This window comes from Scedosporium apiospermum (genome assembly GCF_000732125.1).
Source record: "Scedosporium apiospermum strain IHEM 14462 chromosome Unknown SEQ_SAPIO_0077, whole genome shotgun sequence".
Lineage (NCBI taxonomy): Eukaryota > Fungi > Ascomycota > Sordariomycetes > Microascales > Microascaceae > Scedosporium > Scedosporium apiospermum.
Genome location: NW_015971778.1, coordinates 85,636 through 103,627, shown reverse-complemented (window position 1 = coordinate 103,627; position 17,992 = coordinate 85,636). Strand labels below are relative to the sequence as shown.

The following is a 17,992-nucleotide window of genomic DNA, read 5'->3' as shown; positions in this document are numbered from 1 at the left end:
AGTCCTGCAGCTCTCGTAAAACAGCTAATAATGAGGCTTTCTGACAGGTTTACTGACTCTTTCAAGCATTGGGGTACTTACGAGGTATCATGTTGTATTTGACATCCCCAGCAATCTTCTCCTCGAATGTGGCGCCTTCTCGGGGCCCCTTGAAAACGGCGGGGGAAAGAACCTGTGACGCCAAACTAAACTCCGTGCTCCGATCACCGACCGCTCTCCTCCACGCACACACAAGGTGAGAAGGCTGAAGGCACAGACCTTCGGAGATCAAAAATCGACTGCTGAGAATGAGTCTCCTCTCCTGAGACTTTTAACCCCCCCCTTACGTCAAGCTCTTTCAGCATAAATCCTCGACGGGGTTGGGACACGACACACATTCATGTCCCATCACATAGCGTCAACTAACACTCCCCACTCCTGCGCACTAGTAGTGTAGGACATGGAGTGGGGGAAGAAGAGGGGGGGTCCCTGCTATGACTGGTGGAATCCATAAAATTTAATACCTGCTCGCAGCATGGCTTCTGATTGATTCGTCGGTCAAGGTGCAATTTAATCACTTTCCTCTGCTGCAGACTCTGTAGCAGTGTCGTGTAGATCTCGAGGAACTAAATCATTTCGGCGATTTCGAATGCGACGCTGGGTGAGGTGAATCCACATCCCATCGCGTAGAACACATTCGATTTGCCACGACTCTCTCTCTTCTTGCATTGTCGGTTGCGACGCCGAAGAGAGATACTCGAGCGATATATCGATCCGCAGACTTGCAGAGAGGAGTACGTAACACTTCTTCTCTTACTCCTCCGTGGGTGCCCACTTCATAGGTGCACGAAGTAGTGTCGCGCCAGACCAGCCAACACCGTTAGTTTCCTCGCTGGCTAGCGCACCTATCTGTTCGTTTCGAGGCTGACAGCCCGGCTCGTCTGTGACCGCCCTTGCCGTCGGGATTGAGAACATCCAGAACCAGACTCCGCACGTCTTCCCAGATCGCACACACCACTGATCGTCACAAGGGGTTTTACATTTAATATCCCGTTCACCATCTTCTCCACTCTCTTCTGTCCCAGGTAGCACAAGGCTCGAGAGGTTAATCCGCACGTTCTTGCTCTGTCCAGTCTGTGAAGCAGATAGTAGCATCACGATTCAATATCTGAAGCTCATTTATACCTTACAGCCCATTCATTCAACTACTTAGGAAGACCTCCGGGCCAGGCTCCATGGCACAGGTTATTGCCACAGATTCCGGTTTCCCAGCATCCATCGTTCCGAATGCCAATGGCTAAATCGTGCCTCGTGATTCTTCAAATAAACCCCTCGGGGCAACTCAACATACGGACCCGAGACTTTCCTTGTAATGCCCGGAAAGACAGCGGCGGGTGGAATACGAGCGGAAAGGGTTCACTCCAGACGAGGAATCACCCAGGGGACTGGGCCGGATTCTCCACCATTGGCCCGAGTCCCAACGAGCTAACAGACAACGTGCGAGGGGGGTTACGTACTCCCTGTCACTAGCCCTGGGGTTCTGGATCGGACCCGAGCAAGCTAGTCCAGTCGTGTGTGATCCACAGTCCAGTTTGATGCTTTTCGACCAATACCAGCGGCGGGGTGCCACCTTGCCGACTATGCAGCGCAGCGACATCCACAGCTACACAACACCCAGCACGCACCGCGGCCCGCCAGAAGGTGCCATCATCAGCCTGGCGGTGTGAAGGCCCAAGGAATTTGGCAAATAATGTTCGACGTACGAAGGTACCACCTCGTCCGTACTGTGTGTGTCTGTGTGTAGCGTATGCGGGAAAAGCAGGTTTGAGCCAGGCCATTGCGGGGGTGCTGCGGTATAATTGCCTGGCAAGGTATGAAAGTATGCAATAATAACCCGCGCACCATATAGGGCGAGGCGCAAAACCAGCTTGCGTGAACAGCTTTCGGCTACCGACTTCGTCCCGTCATCAAATCGTAACAGATGGGTTTTGGTCTGGCTGGATCGCACGGTAAACACCATCGCTTGGCGGGCCACCCTGCATACCCCCATGGACGACCGGGTGCGGAGTATTTGATTCCGTCATGCCTGCACGCACATTTTAATGCAATATCGCAAGGCGTAACACAACTCCCCTCTCAGGCACGAGGCATGTGAGGGGAGGAAGGGAGGGCAAAAAAATTAAGGGAAGACCAAGAATGAGTTGGCCTGTTAGTAGCACGATATCTGCATTGCAAAAGTGCATGCTGACGAGTCCTCTAAATCTTGGCTGTAGTAATTGGCTAATCGGGGTCCCCGGTGATAATAGAGCCTCTGGACTTTTCCATTAGACACATGCTGCCAAGAGCCAAGATTCCCGCCAAGCATTTTGTCAACGTCTGGGCCTCGACGCCAAGACAGCACCATCAATGTCTCAACCGCTATCTCCCATGTCTTTTGCTTGTTTAGAAGATAGGAGATGGAGAGAAACCGACAACGGATGGATTCCATTAGTCAAAAGACACTGGCGGGGATGGTTGAGGTTGCTTAAGATGCACATTGCACCACGCCAAGTGAGTCAGCCGGGCTGATGGTTTAGAGATGGCACAAGTTGACGAGGCACTTTCCCAAACGCATCCCACCACGTACGGGCGCTCTCTCCTCCCAAGTTGGATCCGTCTTGATATGTCGTCGATCGGGAAACCCCGTAATTGGGTATCTGTGCGCCATTTATACCTACTTCGTACTTCTCCATGGTTCTCTAACCAAATATGATGGAAATCAGCGCTTTGGACATCCGCTCATGTGTCGAAGGTGTGGATACTTGCGAAACTCCAGGATCCCCCGTTACCCGCTTCAGCCCCAAGATCGGGCTGAATATAGCCCGTCCCAGGATCAAGATGCTTTTGAATGCCCCATGTTCGCAGATGTTATTAAACTTCGTAGATAGTAGTGTAACTGTCGTCGGATCAAGCCAGTATTAGTGTGTGGAAGTTGGTCTTGGCGCTGGATGGGGTATGGAGGGGGTGCCGTTGGAGTTCGTCCCTAGTGTTGTGTTCCCACTATGATGGGTGCTGGCTGGTAAACTTACCAGAATTGATGGATTAGGATGTGACGGGTGTGTGTCAATGCCAAGACATTGAAGGTCAGATGCGGAATTTTCTCCCAGGCATAGACATGCACCTGTGATGTATGCCAAGACTTGATGCTCTGCTAGCTCAGGAGCTGTCCCTGGTCTACCCCAGACCCCTGTTTTTGTATTTCGTTCTCTTTTTATGTTTGGAATGACAACGTCCTTACCGCCAGGCTACGTCCGTCTGTCTCGAATGCCGCATTCGCAATCAGGGCGTGCGGGACGCACAAACGAGTGCACCCAACTTAAACTCAACTACGAAGTACGGTGAGCAATGTGCTTCTGCATTTGTAGCTGGAGACGAACCTCCTTGATCGAATCTTGGCGCCTATTGCTCTGTTGTTCTACAGCGCGCAAGTCGGTCGATGGATCTGGAAAACTGCTAGATCAAAGAGGAGAACTTGCGAATGCGAATGATGATTCCAGGCCCATTCAGAGAATGTAGTGGGTCTTGGCCATTGATTGGCAAACATCAAATCTATTTGATTTAAGTCTTGGTAGCCCTAGTTTACTAGGCCGGAGTGGAAAGACCGAGATCAATTGATGACGACAGCTACCAGACTGGTGCGATCGGAAAAATTTTGAGTATTATGCGCGATGCCTCGTACCATCTCTCATCACGATGCTCCGCTATTCCATTTTCCCCCTTCCTTTTGTGCAATTTCCGAAATTTAGCACGGATGCGATTTCACAAGTGTCGAAGAATCAGGACGGTCTGAATTCTCTGACAGTTCGCGTCACTCATCGACTCCAAGTGGGTGGAGGGCTCCAGAAAAAAAACTCGACTGGGATTGCGATGTTCCACCTGCCTCGCGCTCTCGGCCTCGGCGTTAAGACCGAAAACGCAGCCGCGAGAGAGAAAACGCTCAGCAAACCTGGCAGGTATGACCAGTTTACATAGTACCGATTCGCGACTCCCAGATACCCTGTACATACAAAGGATTAGCACATACAGTGCGCGGGCAGGGGCGGCTCTTATTTGCAGGGAAGCTCCGATGTGGCCTGTGCTTGCTATTCGTGCGCTCAAAGGATGCGGGACACGAGTACACTACTTCGAAGAATTAATGTTAATTGTTAGTGAGGTTCGAGGCGTGGGTCATACGAAGTACAGTGCTTACCAAACCAAGGCCCGATTCGACGCCAACAAACTCTCAGTCTCCACAAACATCAAATCAATTCGAGATCCAACAGTTTGAAATCGACTCATGAAAAAAAAATGGGGATCCAGGGTCGGTACCTAGAACCTGCGTGGCACTCGCATACAACAGATAAGTACCGATAACGGGATAAAAAAAAACTGGGACACCAAGGCTCTCAGCACGAATATTCTCCTCCCCGGCCCATGAAAATAACACACAAATGCTATCCGCGCTATTGGCTAGGTCTGCTCCTCGTAGGCACCAAAATCTCAGTCCGCAGATGTAGCCTGTGAACTAAAGATTTGGGGAGGACAGCCTCACGCCCTTCCACCCCAGAAAGGCTCAAAGCCGACAGGGCCTATGTACTACGTACCTCGCGCATGTCCTGTCCAGGCACAGGTAGCCGGCCTGTAGCGCGCTCAATTTCAGCCATTCCCCTTTCTTCAAGCTGTTTCGTAAAGTTGAGGCACTTCATCTCGATTCGATGGCTTGAATGCGACCGGCATCGTCCTTACGCGGCCCCGACATCCCCGACCCCCCCTTCCACAACCCTGGGGCCTGTCCAATCCCTAGTGGGCGGTGGCATCGACTACTGTACACTATGTACCCTCCACTGGCGATGATGATGATGACGATGATGATACTCTACGAGAAGGCCAATCCAACCCCCGCTGGTTCGGTCTTTATACCGGCTGTTAGACCGCCGTTCAAAGGGACCTTCGAAATAAGAAGCCTTGTTCTATTTATATTAATGCCCGCCCGCGACATGGTGGAAGAATTACCCTTCGTTCCGTCGCGACCGAGGCTAACCAGTTTTTGACAAAAGACACCCTTGAAAGCTTGAGAGGTTAGCTCAGCCTAATGAGCCCAAGTCCAACATCAAATAATTAAAAGCGGGTCCCCGAGTATACGTGCAGAGGCCCCCAATTGCGTAACCGTGCATGAGAGACCCTCTATTTCCCACCGGAACGTCGCCCTAAACCCCCTTTGAGACGACATTCCCATGCAGCAACAAAAGTTCGACGGCCTGGCCAGCCAACGCTAACAGGGACCTTTGCTGCCGAGGGGGTTTGTACCTCTCTCCGGCTGGCTGGGGCACAGTATCCCATACTGTCTCCCTCCAATCGACGAAGTCTCTACTCTGGAGATAGGAGAGGCCTCCCCTCATTTTCCAGAGCCAGAATCAAGGTGTATGGAGCAACGTCCCAGAAGGCTGCACTGGTACCGAAACGCTGCCTTGTAGATCCTCCGTGAGACGAACGAGATTGATGTCTTGCGCTCTCTTTGATGAATGTTCGGGGCTTCTCAATACCCGGCCGACATCCGTATAGCGCATGATAAGGTTGGGAAGGAAGGAGCCGTCTCCCCGACGAGATGCAGAAATCGTTGGGGATTTGTGATAATTGCATATACATTGATGTGCTGCAAAGCTAATGGATCGGTGAACTGCCTATTGGTTGGGTACCGGATTGCAAGAAATCCGCGCAATCTTTGCAATCTATCATGATTGCTGCCACCGCTCGTCTCAGAGAGAAAGGTGGCGAGCAATGCAACATCTACTCCTTGAGTAAGGTCCGGAACTGTATGTCAAGAGTTCCTTTCCCGTGGCTCCCCTTTGCGCCGTCCTCTCTGGCGGCGTGTAAGAGCAGACCCAAGCTGCGGCTACAGCCTCCTCCGTTATTAATGGCCCTCTCCTAGCTTTGAGACCAAGACTCGATTGGTTGCCACTCAGTTATTACCAGCTTTACAGTTTTCTTCTCATATGAACTCGATATTGCTTCTGAACACCGGCCCAATCCCGAGAAACCCAAAGACCTTCCTTTACGAGCAGTGACGTAGCCTTCTAATGTGGGTGCACACCACTAAATATGAGAGAAAGGCCTCCCGATGACGGGCAAGAAACTCAACACTGAACCCTCTTAAAGCTTGGATGGCACTTCCCGTTCGTGCACCACTATCGCTGGTAAATACATCAATTCAAACTAGTCATGTGTGCCTGTGTGCCCTTCGGGCTCCCGAGTATCAACTTTTCGATTATGTCCAGCCTTCGGACACAGGAGGGAGACACATTTGGTCAGGCTACCCCGAGGATGTACAGAGCTACGAGGCTGCAAAGTACTCGTCCTCCGACCTGAAGAAAACGCACTTGAGCTTGAGGCCTGGTGGCCTGGTGGCGGGTTGCGGCTGCTCCCCCTGGCGCAGAACAATCCCTAGGACATGGGACAGATAGGACTTCCTCCGAAATGCATTTTAGTTTCCCCCATTCGAAAAAAAAAAAAAAAAAGTGGAACGGTACGACCTTCTCTCCTACCCTTGATAGTTCATCCTATGACAGATTTGGAAGCAACACTACAAAGTAATACTTCGTACTTCAGAGTACATCAATGGCCTTTCCAGACGATTGGATTCTTGGTATGCACGAGTACACGGTGACAGGATACCGGTGTGACTGGCAGGATCTTAAAAGTGCGGGACTACGATGAGCGGGTGCGTCCCGTATGTATATGAATGACTGCTGTTGTTCTTCATGTGTCCATGCTACGCACATACGAGGCATACTTCTCAGTCCTGAGCAAGTGGTAATCGACAGCCGAGTAGATTCTACCAAATCCAAGTTTCTACACATCAATGATCGTGATAGGATGACTGGTACTAACGGTACAACTTGACACTATCTAGGACCATCTAGGCAGCTTGTAACCGCGAGATGGGACTTACACTGGGAGATTGCCAACTGAACTCCGTTCCGGATTTTATAATGTATCCAAACCCGTCTTAAGGATCTTGATCTGTGACTTCTTACAAGTTTCCCTCCTTGGCGTTACCAACAAGCTTCACCGTCCTGACTTGGCAAATGGAGATGGCCCGATCGACGTGAAAACACCACACTCCCCAGGCTCGATCAATACTCCGTACGCAAGTTAGGTTCCTGAATACCACAGTCCACCCGACGGCCAGCTTAAATGTTTTAAATCCGAAAGGCAAAGTTCCGCATCAGGTTGATTAAGTTTGTTGAATCGGGAAGTGAGTATGTACTTGATACAGTGTGGACAATTATCTAAGTTACTGTTGTACCAGCCCTGGTCCGCAGTCTCTTGACTTTGGTCTCTGGTCTGGTCCGGTCCGAACCAGTCTCTGTACCCACCCTCCACCTCATCCAGTCCCTGTGCTGACCACGCTAGGAGAAAAGGCCAAAGTAGTGTGGGCTTGTGGTGCGGTTGTAACTTGTGCTGCCCCATATCATTCATCATTGATGGTCGGCTCCGTCTCTCCTTCTTCGATATTGATACAGGAGTGTACGAAGTACTTCGTAGTGTACACCCCAGTACACCCGCGAAGGTGTAACCACGGCGCAACTATGATTGAAGAAGCTGCAATGAGACCAGTGGCGGATTCCCACTTCCCCCTTCGAGTCATCGGACGGTACCTCCCAAGTATTTTGCTTGAATTGATGTCTTCCCTGTGCCTGTTGACGCCTTGCTAACAGGGCTGGACCACCACTAACGACACGCCAGACACACACACTCACCCCCCGTTCTCTCTGCCCTTCCCTTTTCTCTCATTCCCCGGCGCTCCTCTCTTCCTTCGCCTTCCCCAGTCGTACCGCAGTTGGATCACTTTCACTCACGCGAAGGCTGGCTTACTCAACCTTTTCCTTCTTCCAATTTTTGATGTATGATCCTCCTCCATTGACCTAACCCCTGTCCCCCTCGACTTCCCCTCGCATCTCCTCATCACCTGTCACCTTCTGCATAACCGTGTTCCCTTCTCACTACCATCTCACCTCGGGAAGGTACATATATGCACCCTACCTGACTTTGACTTATACCATATTGATCTCATATTGATCTCTTCAACATATCCCGTACAAACTAGATCGAAATAGACTTTCACATTCTCTTTTTCGTGTAAGCCCTACAACATCCCACACCCCCAACACCCCCAGCATTCCCAGCACACCCCAGCACACCCTGGCGCAAATAAATCGCCGTCCCTCCAATCGCTCCAGCCTTGCCCGTTGCAGTAATACTTATCTGAACATTGACGTAAACACCCAACGAGGGCTTCCATCGCTCTTGACCCGCCCCCTCCTCCCTGTTGACTCTACCCCTCCGCCGTGCTGTCATCCTCTGCCCTATAGCCTAGTCCCATCTCCGCTACCGCCACTGGCCGCTCATACTTCGTCCCTCTCAACTCCCTTTTGACTCTTTTGACTCAAAACACACCCCGTTCTTCCCCCTCAAACCATCCTAGAGTGTGCGTCTTACTGCATAACCTTCAACCACTTCCCCCCTGGCTGGCCACGTTAGTCTTAAAACCCATACACCACTTTACTGCGTCCCGCCTTCATCTGGTTCAGAGATCGACTTTAGATCTGAAGAATCACATCTCAGCACGCGTTCTCAGATTTAGTCCTCGTCAACTTTTCTGAGTCTGTGTACCATACTCAGCGCCGATACAACCGCGCGCATCAAGTTGAAATCCGCAACCCTCAGACCTTGAACATTTTCCAGGAATTCATTCAAGAATAGCGTCAGGGATATCGCGACGGGCAGGGTATTCCTCCCCCATTCTCCCTCGCCAGCTCTCCGCCGCGGGAGCGGTGCCCCGCCATCATTTACATTCGGAGATGCCCTCACTGGCGTCTAGGGAACGGCGAAGTCTGTGGGCTCAGAGGCTAACAGAGTCAGAGGGTAGAGCGGGAAGTAGCTTGGTCCTGCCCAAATGGTGAGCTTTGCCGTCAATAGACCTTCTTATCATCTGATATCGCAGAGCATGAGTATTCTTGTGTCTCCTCCTGCCCGAAGTTTGTGCTGACAGGCGCCAGTCTCCGACATCCCCTGAGGGGTCCGACGACGATCCTACCGGGGTCGCATCTCAAGAGTGGAATGCCCAAGATAGCGGCCCTGGTCAGGATGGCGCCTCACCAGCCGGGAGTGGAAAGTCGGGTACTGACGGAGAAGGTAAAGATGCGGCCGGCAACGACGCGCCAAGTCTTCCTGTCCAGAAGCGCCGACGTGTTACTCGTGCCTGCGATGAATGCCGTCGGAAAAAGATAAAATGCGACGGAAAGCAGCCGTGTACTCACTGTTCTGTGTATAGCTATGGTAAGTTTCGCCATTGGCCACCTTCTTAATCATGATCAGGATGGGAAATGGGAATGCAACCTGGCTACGGCCACAACTTAATGTCAGGCGGCAAAATCGTAGCTAATTCGGTCTTTTATAGAGTGTACATATGATAAACCCTCGAACCGTAGGAGAAACCCGGCGCCGCAGTACATCGAAGCGCTAGAAAACCGACTACAACGAGCTGAGTCCATGCTGCGCAAATTCGTCCCCGATGTCGATCTTTCAGACCCCGATCTCGACCCAGCTGTTAAGCAGGAGTTCCGAAATCGAGAACTTGCGCGTGCTCAAGCAGCCAAACTCAAGCAGGTACAATCTGGATTTGATGCAGATGTTGAAGATGGGCAGATTATGTCCATGATCGAGTCGATTGGCCAACTTGACCTAGATGATGCAGGGGGTTGGGATTTCCACGGCGCGAGCTCCGGTGCCGTCTTCCTTCGCAGGATGAAGGAGCACTTTCGGGGCATGCTGGGTCCTACCGAAAAGGTCCCGTTCCTTCCTCGCCCGGAACGGCCTCCGGGACTCATGCATATCGAATCTCCACAATCCGGCGCCAGCTCGCCCTTCGATTCCACCAGCTCTCTCTCGTTGGAACTCCCATCCAAGGATGAGATTAAAGATTTGTCTTACTATTCACTAAACTGCGCAACTTGCCTAATTCGAATCGTCCATATACCCTCTTTTTACGAACAACTTGACGCCGTTTATGACAAGACTTACGACACTCTCACTCGCGACGAATACCATTTCCTAGGCCTCGTCTACGCGGTCATGGCCCTCGGCTGCATGTATAGAAATCTCGATCCCGAAAAGCCCCAGAAAGCGGCGTATCGGGAAGCCTTGCAGGAAGGGTACGTTCCATCCAGATTTCCTCCGAGGCATATGACGAGTCGGAGAAAGGGCTAGAGATTAACTGACTTGCTATCCGTGTAGGCTACGCTATTATAATTGTGCGAAAACAGTCCTAAGGGACTTGGCAGAGTGCAGGGACCTTACTTCACTTCAAGCATTGATCTTCATGATTCTGTTCCTCCAAGCTACTTCGAACCTCAGCGCTTGCTACGCCTTCCTTGGGATTGCTTTAAGATCGTCGTTGCGGATGGGCCTCCATCGTCACCTAGAGCATCGCTTAATATCCCCTATCGAGCAAGAAGTGCGGAGACGGGTGTTCTATGTTGTGCGGCAAATGGACATTTATGTTTCTACCCTCCTAGGTTTTCCTTTGCTTCTACGGAACGAGGATATTGATCAGAAATATCCCAGCGAGTTGGATGACGAATACATCCTCGCAGACGGCCTTCATCCTCCACCTGGCGATAGCCCGTCACTATTCCAGGCGTTTAACGCACATACGAGGCTGATGGAGATTCTCGCGAAGATCGTTAGGCATGTCTATCCGACACAAGGATTCAACCAAGGGCAACCTTCGATGGGTAAAGGGAGGGACCCTCTCAATACGACTTACATCATCAGCTACGCCAGGATTAGGGAAATCGAGAAGGATCTCCACGAGTGGTACGAAAAACTCCCGGAAATCTGGCGGCCGAGTCCCGAGGGTCACGTTGAGGTAGTCCGGTGAGTGATTTTCCACAACACTGCTTCTCGATTTATGATGCTTGTAGTGTCCTTAAATGGCATCTACCATTTAAGCGGGGCAATCAGCGTCCTAACAGGCCAATTTTAGAATTCGGCACCTCCTAAGGTTCGCCTATGCCCACGTCCAGCTTGTGTTGTACCGTCCATTCCTCCACTATGTCTCGCCTAGGCTCAGCCGGGGCAAGAACATAGACGAGCTTTCGTACGCCTGCGCAGCGGCGGCCATTAGCGTCTCGCGGAATATTGTGCATATAGGCATTGAAATCAGAAAACAAGGTGTCCTCATCGGTCCGTACTGGTTCATGCTTTACACAGAATTCTTCGCCGTCTTATCACTCGTCTTCTACGCGACCGAGAACCCTCAGAAGAATGGCACGGCGGAAGTGTTAGGGGATGCGATTGCTGGGAGAAACATGATCGCAGATCTTGTCGATGGCAGCCTCGCCGCAGCGCGGGTAACTAAGGCACTTGATGTGAGTCTAATCGAGCGCCTTCTACTTTGGAGGGCGGCAAGCCTTACGAATTTGTACTAACGGGTGTTTTGAGCCTTTCCAGGTTCTTTTTGAGGAGCTGCCAAAGAAGATGGATCTCCCATTCCCGCGCCAGGCAATGTCGAAGAAGCGTCCCATGACAGCAAAGGATGACTCGGCTGGGCCATCAACTCTGCACCGACGACCCGAAGAGCTACCGCCGCAACAACCTAACTCCTTACCTAGAACTTCCATTTCTCAGTCATCAACATCGAGGGGGTCATTTGACAGTGCATCACTACCCGCTGGGGGCTTCCATCCAGACGCATTCCCGGCCAATCTCCAGGACCTCCTGCCGCTCGATATGGCCTCACGCACGACACCCGATACCACAAGTAACGGACCCGCCGGAATACCTCAGGGGTCCGGTTACGTGGGCGGCCAGAGCGCGAGTTCGGCTTCGCTCAACAAACTCGACGCCCTCATGTTCCCTTCGGAGGATCCGTTCGACTACCCGAACCAGCCGATGATGGAACTTGGTCTACAGCAGAAACTGGGACAAGAACACTCGATGCAAAACCAAGGCCAAGGATCCCATGACTCGTCGCAGTTTTTCGTTCCGGGACCCTTTGACGATGTAGAGTCGCAGCTTCTTGGTCAAATGCCGCCCTTTATGATCGACCAAGCGCAACAGGGTATGGATTTGCCCATTCCCATGTTCACTAATGATTTGACATCCCACGGCCACGCTGCGTCACCCAACCCGGGCCAGGCACAGGCGGCGCAGGCAAGCCAGCAGAGTAGAGTGGAGCAGCTGCGGCGTCAACAGCAACAGATCCTCGCAGCCCAGCGGTTCCGCACTGATTGGGCGGCGTACGGCAGGGGTACGGGAAGTTTCCACTGAACCTGATTGTGGAGTCGGTGTTGTTTATTATGGTTTGCTTCCGTCCGCCAGGCGGAAAATAATAGGGACATCCTTCAAAAGGGAAGGGGGGGGAAAAATGAAAGGGAAAAGGAGAGAGGTATGGAAACAACGCACGTTAGCATGAGCTCGAGATGTAGTCCATATCCGCGATTCGCAGGCCGAACATTTTCATGCCATGGTTAGGCGTTAAGGCGGGGGATGTCAGCGGATGATGACAACGACCCATGTGGAAAATGCCCTTCCTTTTTCTCTCTCATTCTCCGGGACTTGGAAGGTGTTTTGATATTGTAGGAGCTAGTGCACGAACGACAGGGAGGAGTTGTCTCCCCCCCCCCCCCCCCCCCCCCCCGCCCCCGGGTCTGGGTATCTTGGTGTATATCACCCTGCCTGCGGGTACATATTTTGAGTCCTTGTTGGATAGGTTTTTATTTGAGAGTATATATCAATGAATAATCCAGTGATAAGGGAACCTCAATGATGAGTTTTTCGTTTTCTTTTCCCCTTGTTTTTGGGGCAGGGTTCGTGGAGCCGGACGATCACGGGAAAGTAGTCGGCGGAAACGTCTTCGTTGTCTGGCCTCCAGAGAGGGTGATATACCCTCGGCGAGATTGTATTTTTGTCAAGAGGCACTTCATGTTTCTGTTTTCATAGTGGACCATCGGGGATATAGTGTCCCACTTCAAGCTGGAAACGTCGAGGCCCGAGGGTCAAAGACATGAAAGCTTAGAGAAACGAGGCTTGACTTTATTCATTCATCATTGTGCCATCAACGACAGATCCTCTTGTAAAATATATGCATATATATATGTGCAGCCAAGGGGGAGAAAAAAAAAACGAATCAGAATTCAACCAAGCAAGTGAAGACATGCTTCCAAGAATGACCTAGCCAAATCCCATCCTATCCATCATCTGAAAGTCTATAAACACATAGAACAAGCAAAACCAAGATCATCACCAAGACCAAAACCGCCATGTTTGAGACACAAGTGTTAAATAAAACCCCGATAAAACCATCATGATACTCTCCCAGCGTGTTCCGTTCAACCTTTCCATAAGCCATTTCAACCTCAAAACTCCCGTGGAGAGGAGAGGTGGGTATAAAGAAAACAAGACCGCCAGTTTCCACGCCAATAGTAAACCAAGTCCAACTCGAATGCCGTCATTTCATCGCCATTCTATAGCCCATTTTGTAAAGTAGATAGTCCGTCATCCCCATAATCGCCGTACGTAATTCAAAATATCCGAGGAATAAAAAAGAAAGAGTATAAAAAGAACCTAGTTCTTTCGTGCTCGCTTCCGCCTTCCGCCAGAACTGCCCTCCTCGCCATCTTCGTCGGTATCGTCGCGGGCGTGTGAATTTCCCGATTTCTCGTTACCCTTCTTGATGGAAATGAGACACCCCTGCTCCTTGAGCCTCTTGGTGAGGGGCGTGCTGGCTTGCATCCCGGGGAAGTCCTTCGCGTTGTACACGGTAAAGACGTCGCTCATCACTTCGGCCTTGATGGGGAACTTCTTGCCGCCCTGGGTGCTCGTAATGGGGTCGATGATTACGAGGGCAAACTTGAGGCGGAAAGATCCGGGGGTACGGCACGACAGGTCTGGGAAGCAGAAGAAGCAACCTTCCTCGCCATTCTCATCAAGCCCGACAAAAGGTGAGGCCACAAGTGTGCCCATCAACCTTCGCTGTTGGCGGTAGTCTTCGGGCATCGCGGAATTATCCTGCTCTCCGGTCGAATCCCAGATGGAGCAGTGCATGACGGAGAAAGGGTATTTAATCCGCTGACTAATCTCTTCCCTGGAGAGGCTCGGGTCCTCAATAGTAAGTTGAACAATCGGGGGCGGATCGATGACTCGTCGGTCCCTCTCGCCAAAGCCGCAAGACCGTGCTGCTACGGGTTGTTGGCGAACAGTTATTCGGTATTCGGACCGTGTTGACGGTAGACCGGCTATAGGCATCGGAGGCTGTGGCACAGCGCTGCTACGTTGGGGTCGGGCTTGGGGCTCTTCGTTGCTGAGGAGGTCGGAAATCTTCACTCGCTCGGTCTTCGTGTCTAGCCTGGGCGACCAGGTTTGGTGATTGTGGGGGCTCGAGGGTTGAGGAGTTGGTTGGTAATGGGCATTCTGAGAATATGCCGGCGGAAGCTTCGCAGGATGCATCTCAGAGTAGTGGTCCTCGACGGACCGTCTCTTGTTGTGACGTATGGGCTGCGGTTGGTAAGGTTGCGGTGGGTGTTGGGGATAGGCAGGCTGCTGCTGTTGTATCCTAGGGAGGTGTGGCACAGGCCCTTGTGAGATCCGCGCATCTTGGAAGTCTTCAGCCGACCTCTCGCTTGCCGTCGATGAGAGAGTGGGGGATACTCGGGCCAGATCTTGTACAGGGTTACGCTTTTGTTGGGCTAGAGCAGCAAGATGGTGAAGGGGTTGGCTCGTAGGAGGAAGCAGCGGCGGTGACGATTGCTGGATGGGAGAAGGCGTCTGATAGTCGTGGTATCCGTAGGAAGGCTTTACCGCGGTGTGAAGAGGAGGAGGCGGAGGCGGATGAGGCGCGCCTGTGCTGATGGAGTTCATGGCATTGTTATTTGTCGCAGACGTGGGTGGTTCGTGGCCGCTAGGTGCGCCAGACATGAGGCTCGAAGGCGGCGGCAACCGCATGGAAGGCTGATCAGCGGGATAGTAGCTGGTCGCACCTACATGCCGAGCAGCGCCATAAGGTGGCTCGTGTATCCATCCGTTTACTGGCCTAGCCATTGTGTCCACCATGGTATAGCCAAAGTTGTGTCTTGGGATAGACTCGACAGCCGTAAACGACATGTATGCAAATAAAAAGGCGTGAAAAACCGCAAAGGCACAAGATGCGGAGAGTCGATTAGGTATGGCAGCTCTACTATGCCAATCGTCGCCGTCTTCTCTGGCTGGGAACACAAAACTACGTTAACACTCGCCGATGTGAATGCCGATTGGCAAAAGATATATCTGCCTGCAGTAGCAACGTGGAACACGAAGGTTCGGAGTGCCAGGTGCCAGGTGGGCGGGTAAGGGCAGGTCGGGACAGAGTTCGCAAGGCGGGAGGGGAGAGATCAAGGATACGCGTGTGTAAGTTGTGCGATTTGGATTGGGTTGTGTTTCGTGTGATGCTCGGAACGGGCGTCCGGAATTAGCGGTATGGTTGGGAACAAAACTTACTTGATTATGTGTCACAATAACGGGACTCTTGGATGCAGGACTGTCGAAGCTGCCAGAGTATCTTGCAACTGAAGATTACCTCTCGGAGATGCTGGTATGCTATGGACCTGGGGGACGGAAGGAAAGAGAAAGCTGAGAATTCTAAAGTTGTAGGAGAGCCAATTAAGGGTTGTTGACCATGTTCAAAAGAAATAAGGTCCGGTTGCCAGGAGGAATGCACGAGAGGAGAAGAATCGGGCTCGACGTGGAGGTAAGTCAGTGAATGGATGTCCAGAAGTCGCTCCGCGAGTAAACAACGCCTATCTTCGACCGGCACACTTGTAATAAGAAGTGCAGTCGAATGATGCCAGCTGGTGGCTACATATATCGGCAGTGAAGGGCGTCCAACTTGACTACGGCTGAGGCTAACGGGCTTGGATGGTCAAGTAAAGATCTAATCGAGAGAGGGCGGATTCGCGATACTGGCCAAGGCCCAAGAAACTGCAGGCAGCCAAGTGGCGCTGCCCTTTCCCGTTGAAGAGGTTGCCCAAATAATTGTCTTCGTCCACTCGTGGGAGCTTGCCTAGTCGGCGCGAGGGAGAAATTGGTCGTCTTCCGGTAATGAGACGCTTTCGACAGGTTGAATCTGGCGCCGAATATGACACGACACGACAGCTTTGAGGTTGCTGCAAGAACGAGCGGTGGCGATGCAGAAGAGGTGGTGGTGGCTTAAGGCTGGGCGAATTGTAGCGTAACAAGAAGCCAAATTGGTTCGCGACGTCGACTTGCGGTTAAGGGAGACGAGAAGAGAAAAACCACGACACCTGGCAGAGAGAACCAAAAATGGGGCTTGAAGGTATTATAAAGAACGTATTGGAAAAGCAAGTAGGCGCGTGTGCTGGAAAAGAGTGGAGAATGATGATGGAGGAAAAGCAAAGTGAAGCAAAGTGAAAAGAGGGAGAGACCGAAGAGATGAAGGATGATATCTTTCCTCCTTTCTTTCTTTAAAGCACCCGGCGTCGAGAATATGAGCTGTATAAGATGGAAAGCGGAGGGTGACCCAAGGTATATATGCACACATTCGAGAATTTGGCAACGAAGAGGATGTCGTAGGGCGATGGGAGAATGAGATATAAGGACGTGGGATCAATCATGTACATGTATATTGCAAGGCAAGAGATAATGTACAATGCTTTCCAAGTGTGCCAAGAACAATGAATGGTACTCGGATGGGACCAAACCCAGGCTGAGGCGTGGGAAAAAAATGGTGGAAAGCGCCAGCCAAAGACGGTAGCGGTGGAGAGTAACAAGAGGAAGGTACGGCAGTGCATCTACGGTACGGTACGGAGCATTGCCCACCTGTCACTGAGGACGAGGAGAAGGCACGGGAGATCTAGACGGAAGGAGAGGGCCTGTGACTGGGCTGCGACGGTACCATACTGGAGTATATCGACAAGCAGCCACCACCACATGTTTTTGCTACTGACCGGGTACACTAACGGGTACTCTTCGTTGTGTGACTTTGACACGACGACACAACTGCAGCGCCAGGCCTAGCCAGCAGGCGGTACCCTCCCATTCTGCGCTAGCGTGCTCGCTACCCACTGATCGCCTCGAGTTCCTCAGCACTCTCTCGCCGGTTGTCTGGTTGAGCTTGGTTCAGGTTGTTTGCAGGCTGCATGTGACTAGATGTACTCAAGAAAGCGAGGAGGAAACGGTGGAAACGGGGGAAAGTGAGAACGAGGAGTTCCCAGGCCGAGGCCCGCCTGCAACTCAGGGCTCTCCCTGTGCCGGGTAGACGCAAATGGCTTCCAGCATTGCATCGAATCAATGCTTTCACGCTTTGCTTGGACGGCAATACTATCTGGGAGTCGTAGAACGGAGAACGGAGTCTGTCATTTCAAGGTACAAGGGTTGACGGAGTTTCTTCGTGCGAGTTTCTTCGCTGCCAGAGCTAAGTACTAGGATTTGGAGAGAAAGACCCGGAAGTAACATGGGAAAGGGCCATGGATCCCTCCTCCAAACCCAAAAGAGGGGTGTGTGGGGAGGGGCGTGGAGGAGGGGTGTGGGCGAGAAGAAAGGGTGTGTAAATGTGCATGTTCTGGGGGGAACGGAAGGAAGGGTTGAAGAGGGGGGGTGAGAACGATCCTGGCCCTTGGTTCTCTTCTTCTACGCCTCCGGAGGGTATCGGTAGAAACAAGGGGGAGTGGATGTTGGGGACAGGCGAGAGAGCCGAGACTGGAACTTGCCTCGCTCCGTGTAGGTACGGAGGAGAAGCTGAGGGAGCTAAACCCAGGAATCAGGTATTGCTGGATGAAGTATTAGCCGTATCCTCAACCTCAACGGAAGTCGAGATGGCCGGAATTTACCCTATTGAACCGCCGTTCGATTTGAGATATATGCTCTCCTTATTTGTGAGACGGCGAGTCCCCGGACTTGTCAGAAATCGTGGGAGAATCCTGGAGTTGATTGAGGCTTT

The 17,992-nt window shown here is 51.9% G+C and overlaps 1 protein-coding gene and 1 pseudogene across 1 annotated transcript; one reads left to right on the top strand and one right to left on the bottom strand.

Annotated features, from left to right (window-relative positions):
• Nucleotides 1-9,549: 9,549 nt before the first annotated feature.
• On the top strand, nt 9,550-12,330 carry SAPIO_CDS1701 (C6 transcription factor; the record flags this gene model as incomplete). Its single annotated transcript, XM_016784911.1, has 4 exons — nt 9,550-10,211; nt 10,294-10,935; nt 11,045-11,429; nt 11,512-12,330. The coding sequence occupies 4 exons, from the start codon at nt 9,550-9,552 to the stop codon at nt 12,328-12,330; spliced, it is 2,508 nt and encodes an 835-aa protein (XP_016645208.1).
• A 1,296-nt stretch (nt 12,331-13,626) lies between these two features.
• SAPIO_CDS1700 lies at nt 13,627-15,099 on the bottom strand (annotated as a pseudogene; the record flags this gene model as incomplete).
• Between the last annotated feature and the right edge of the window lie 2,893 nt (nt 15,100-17,992).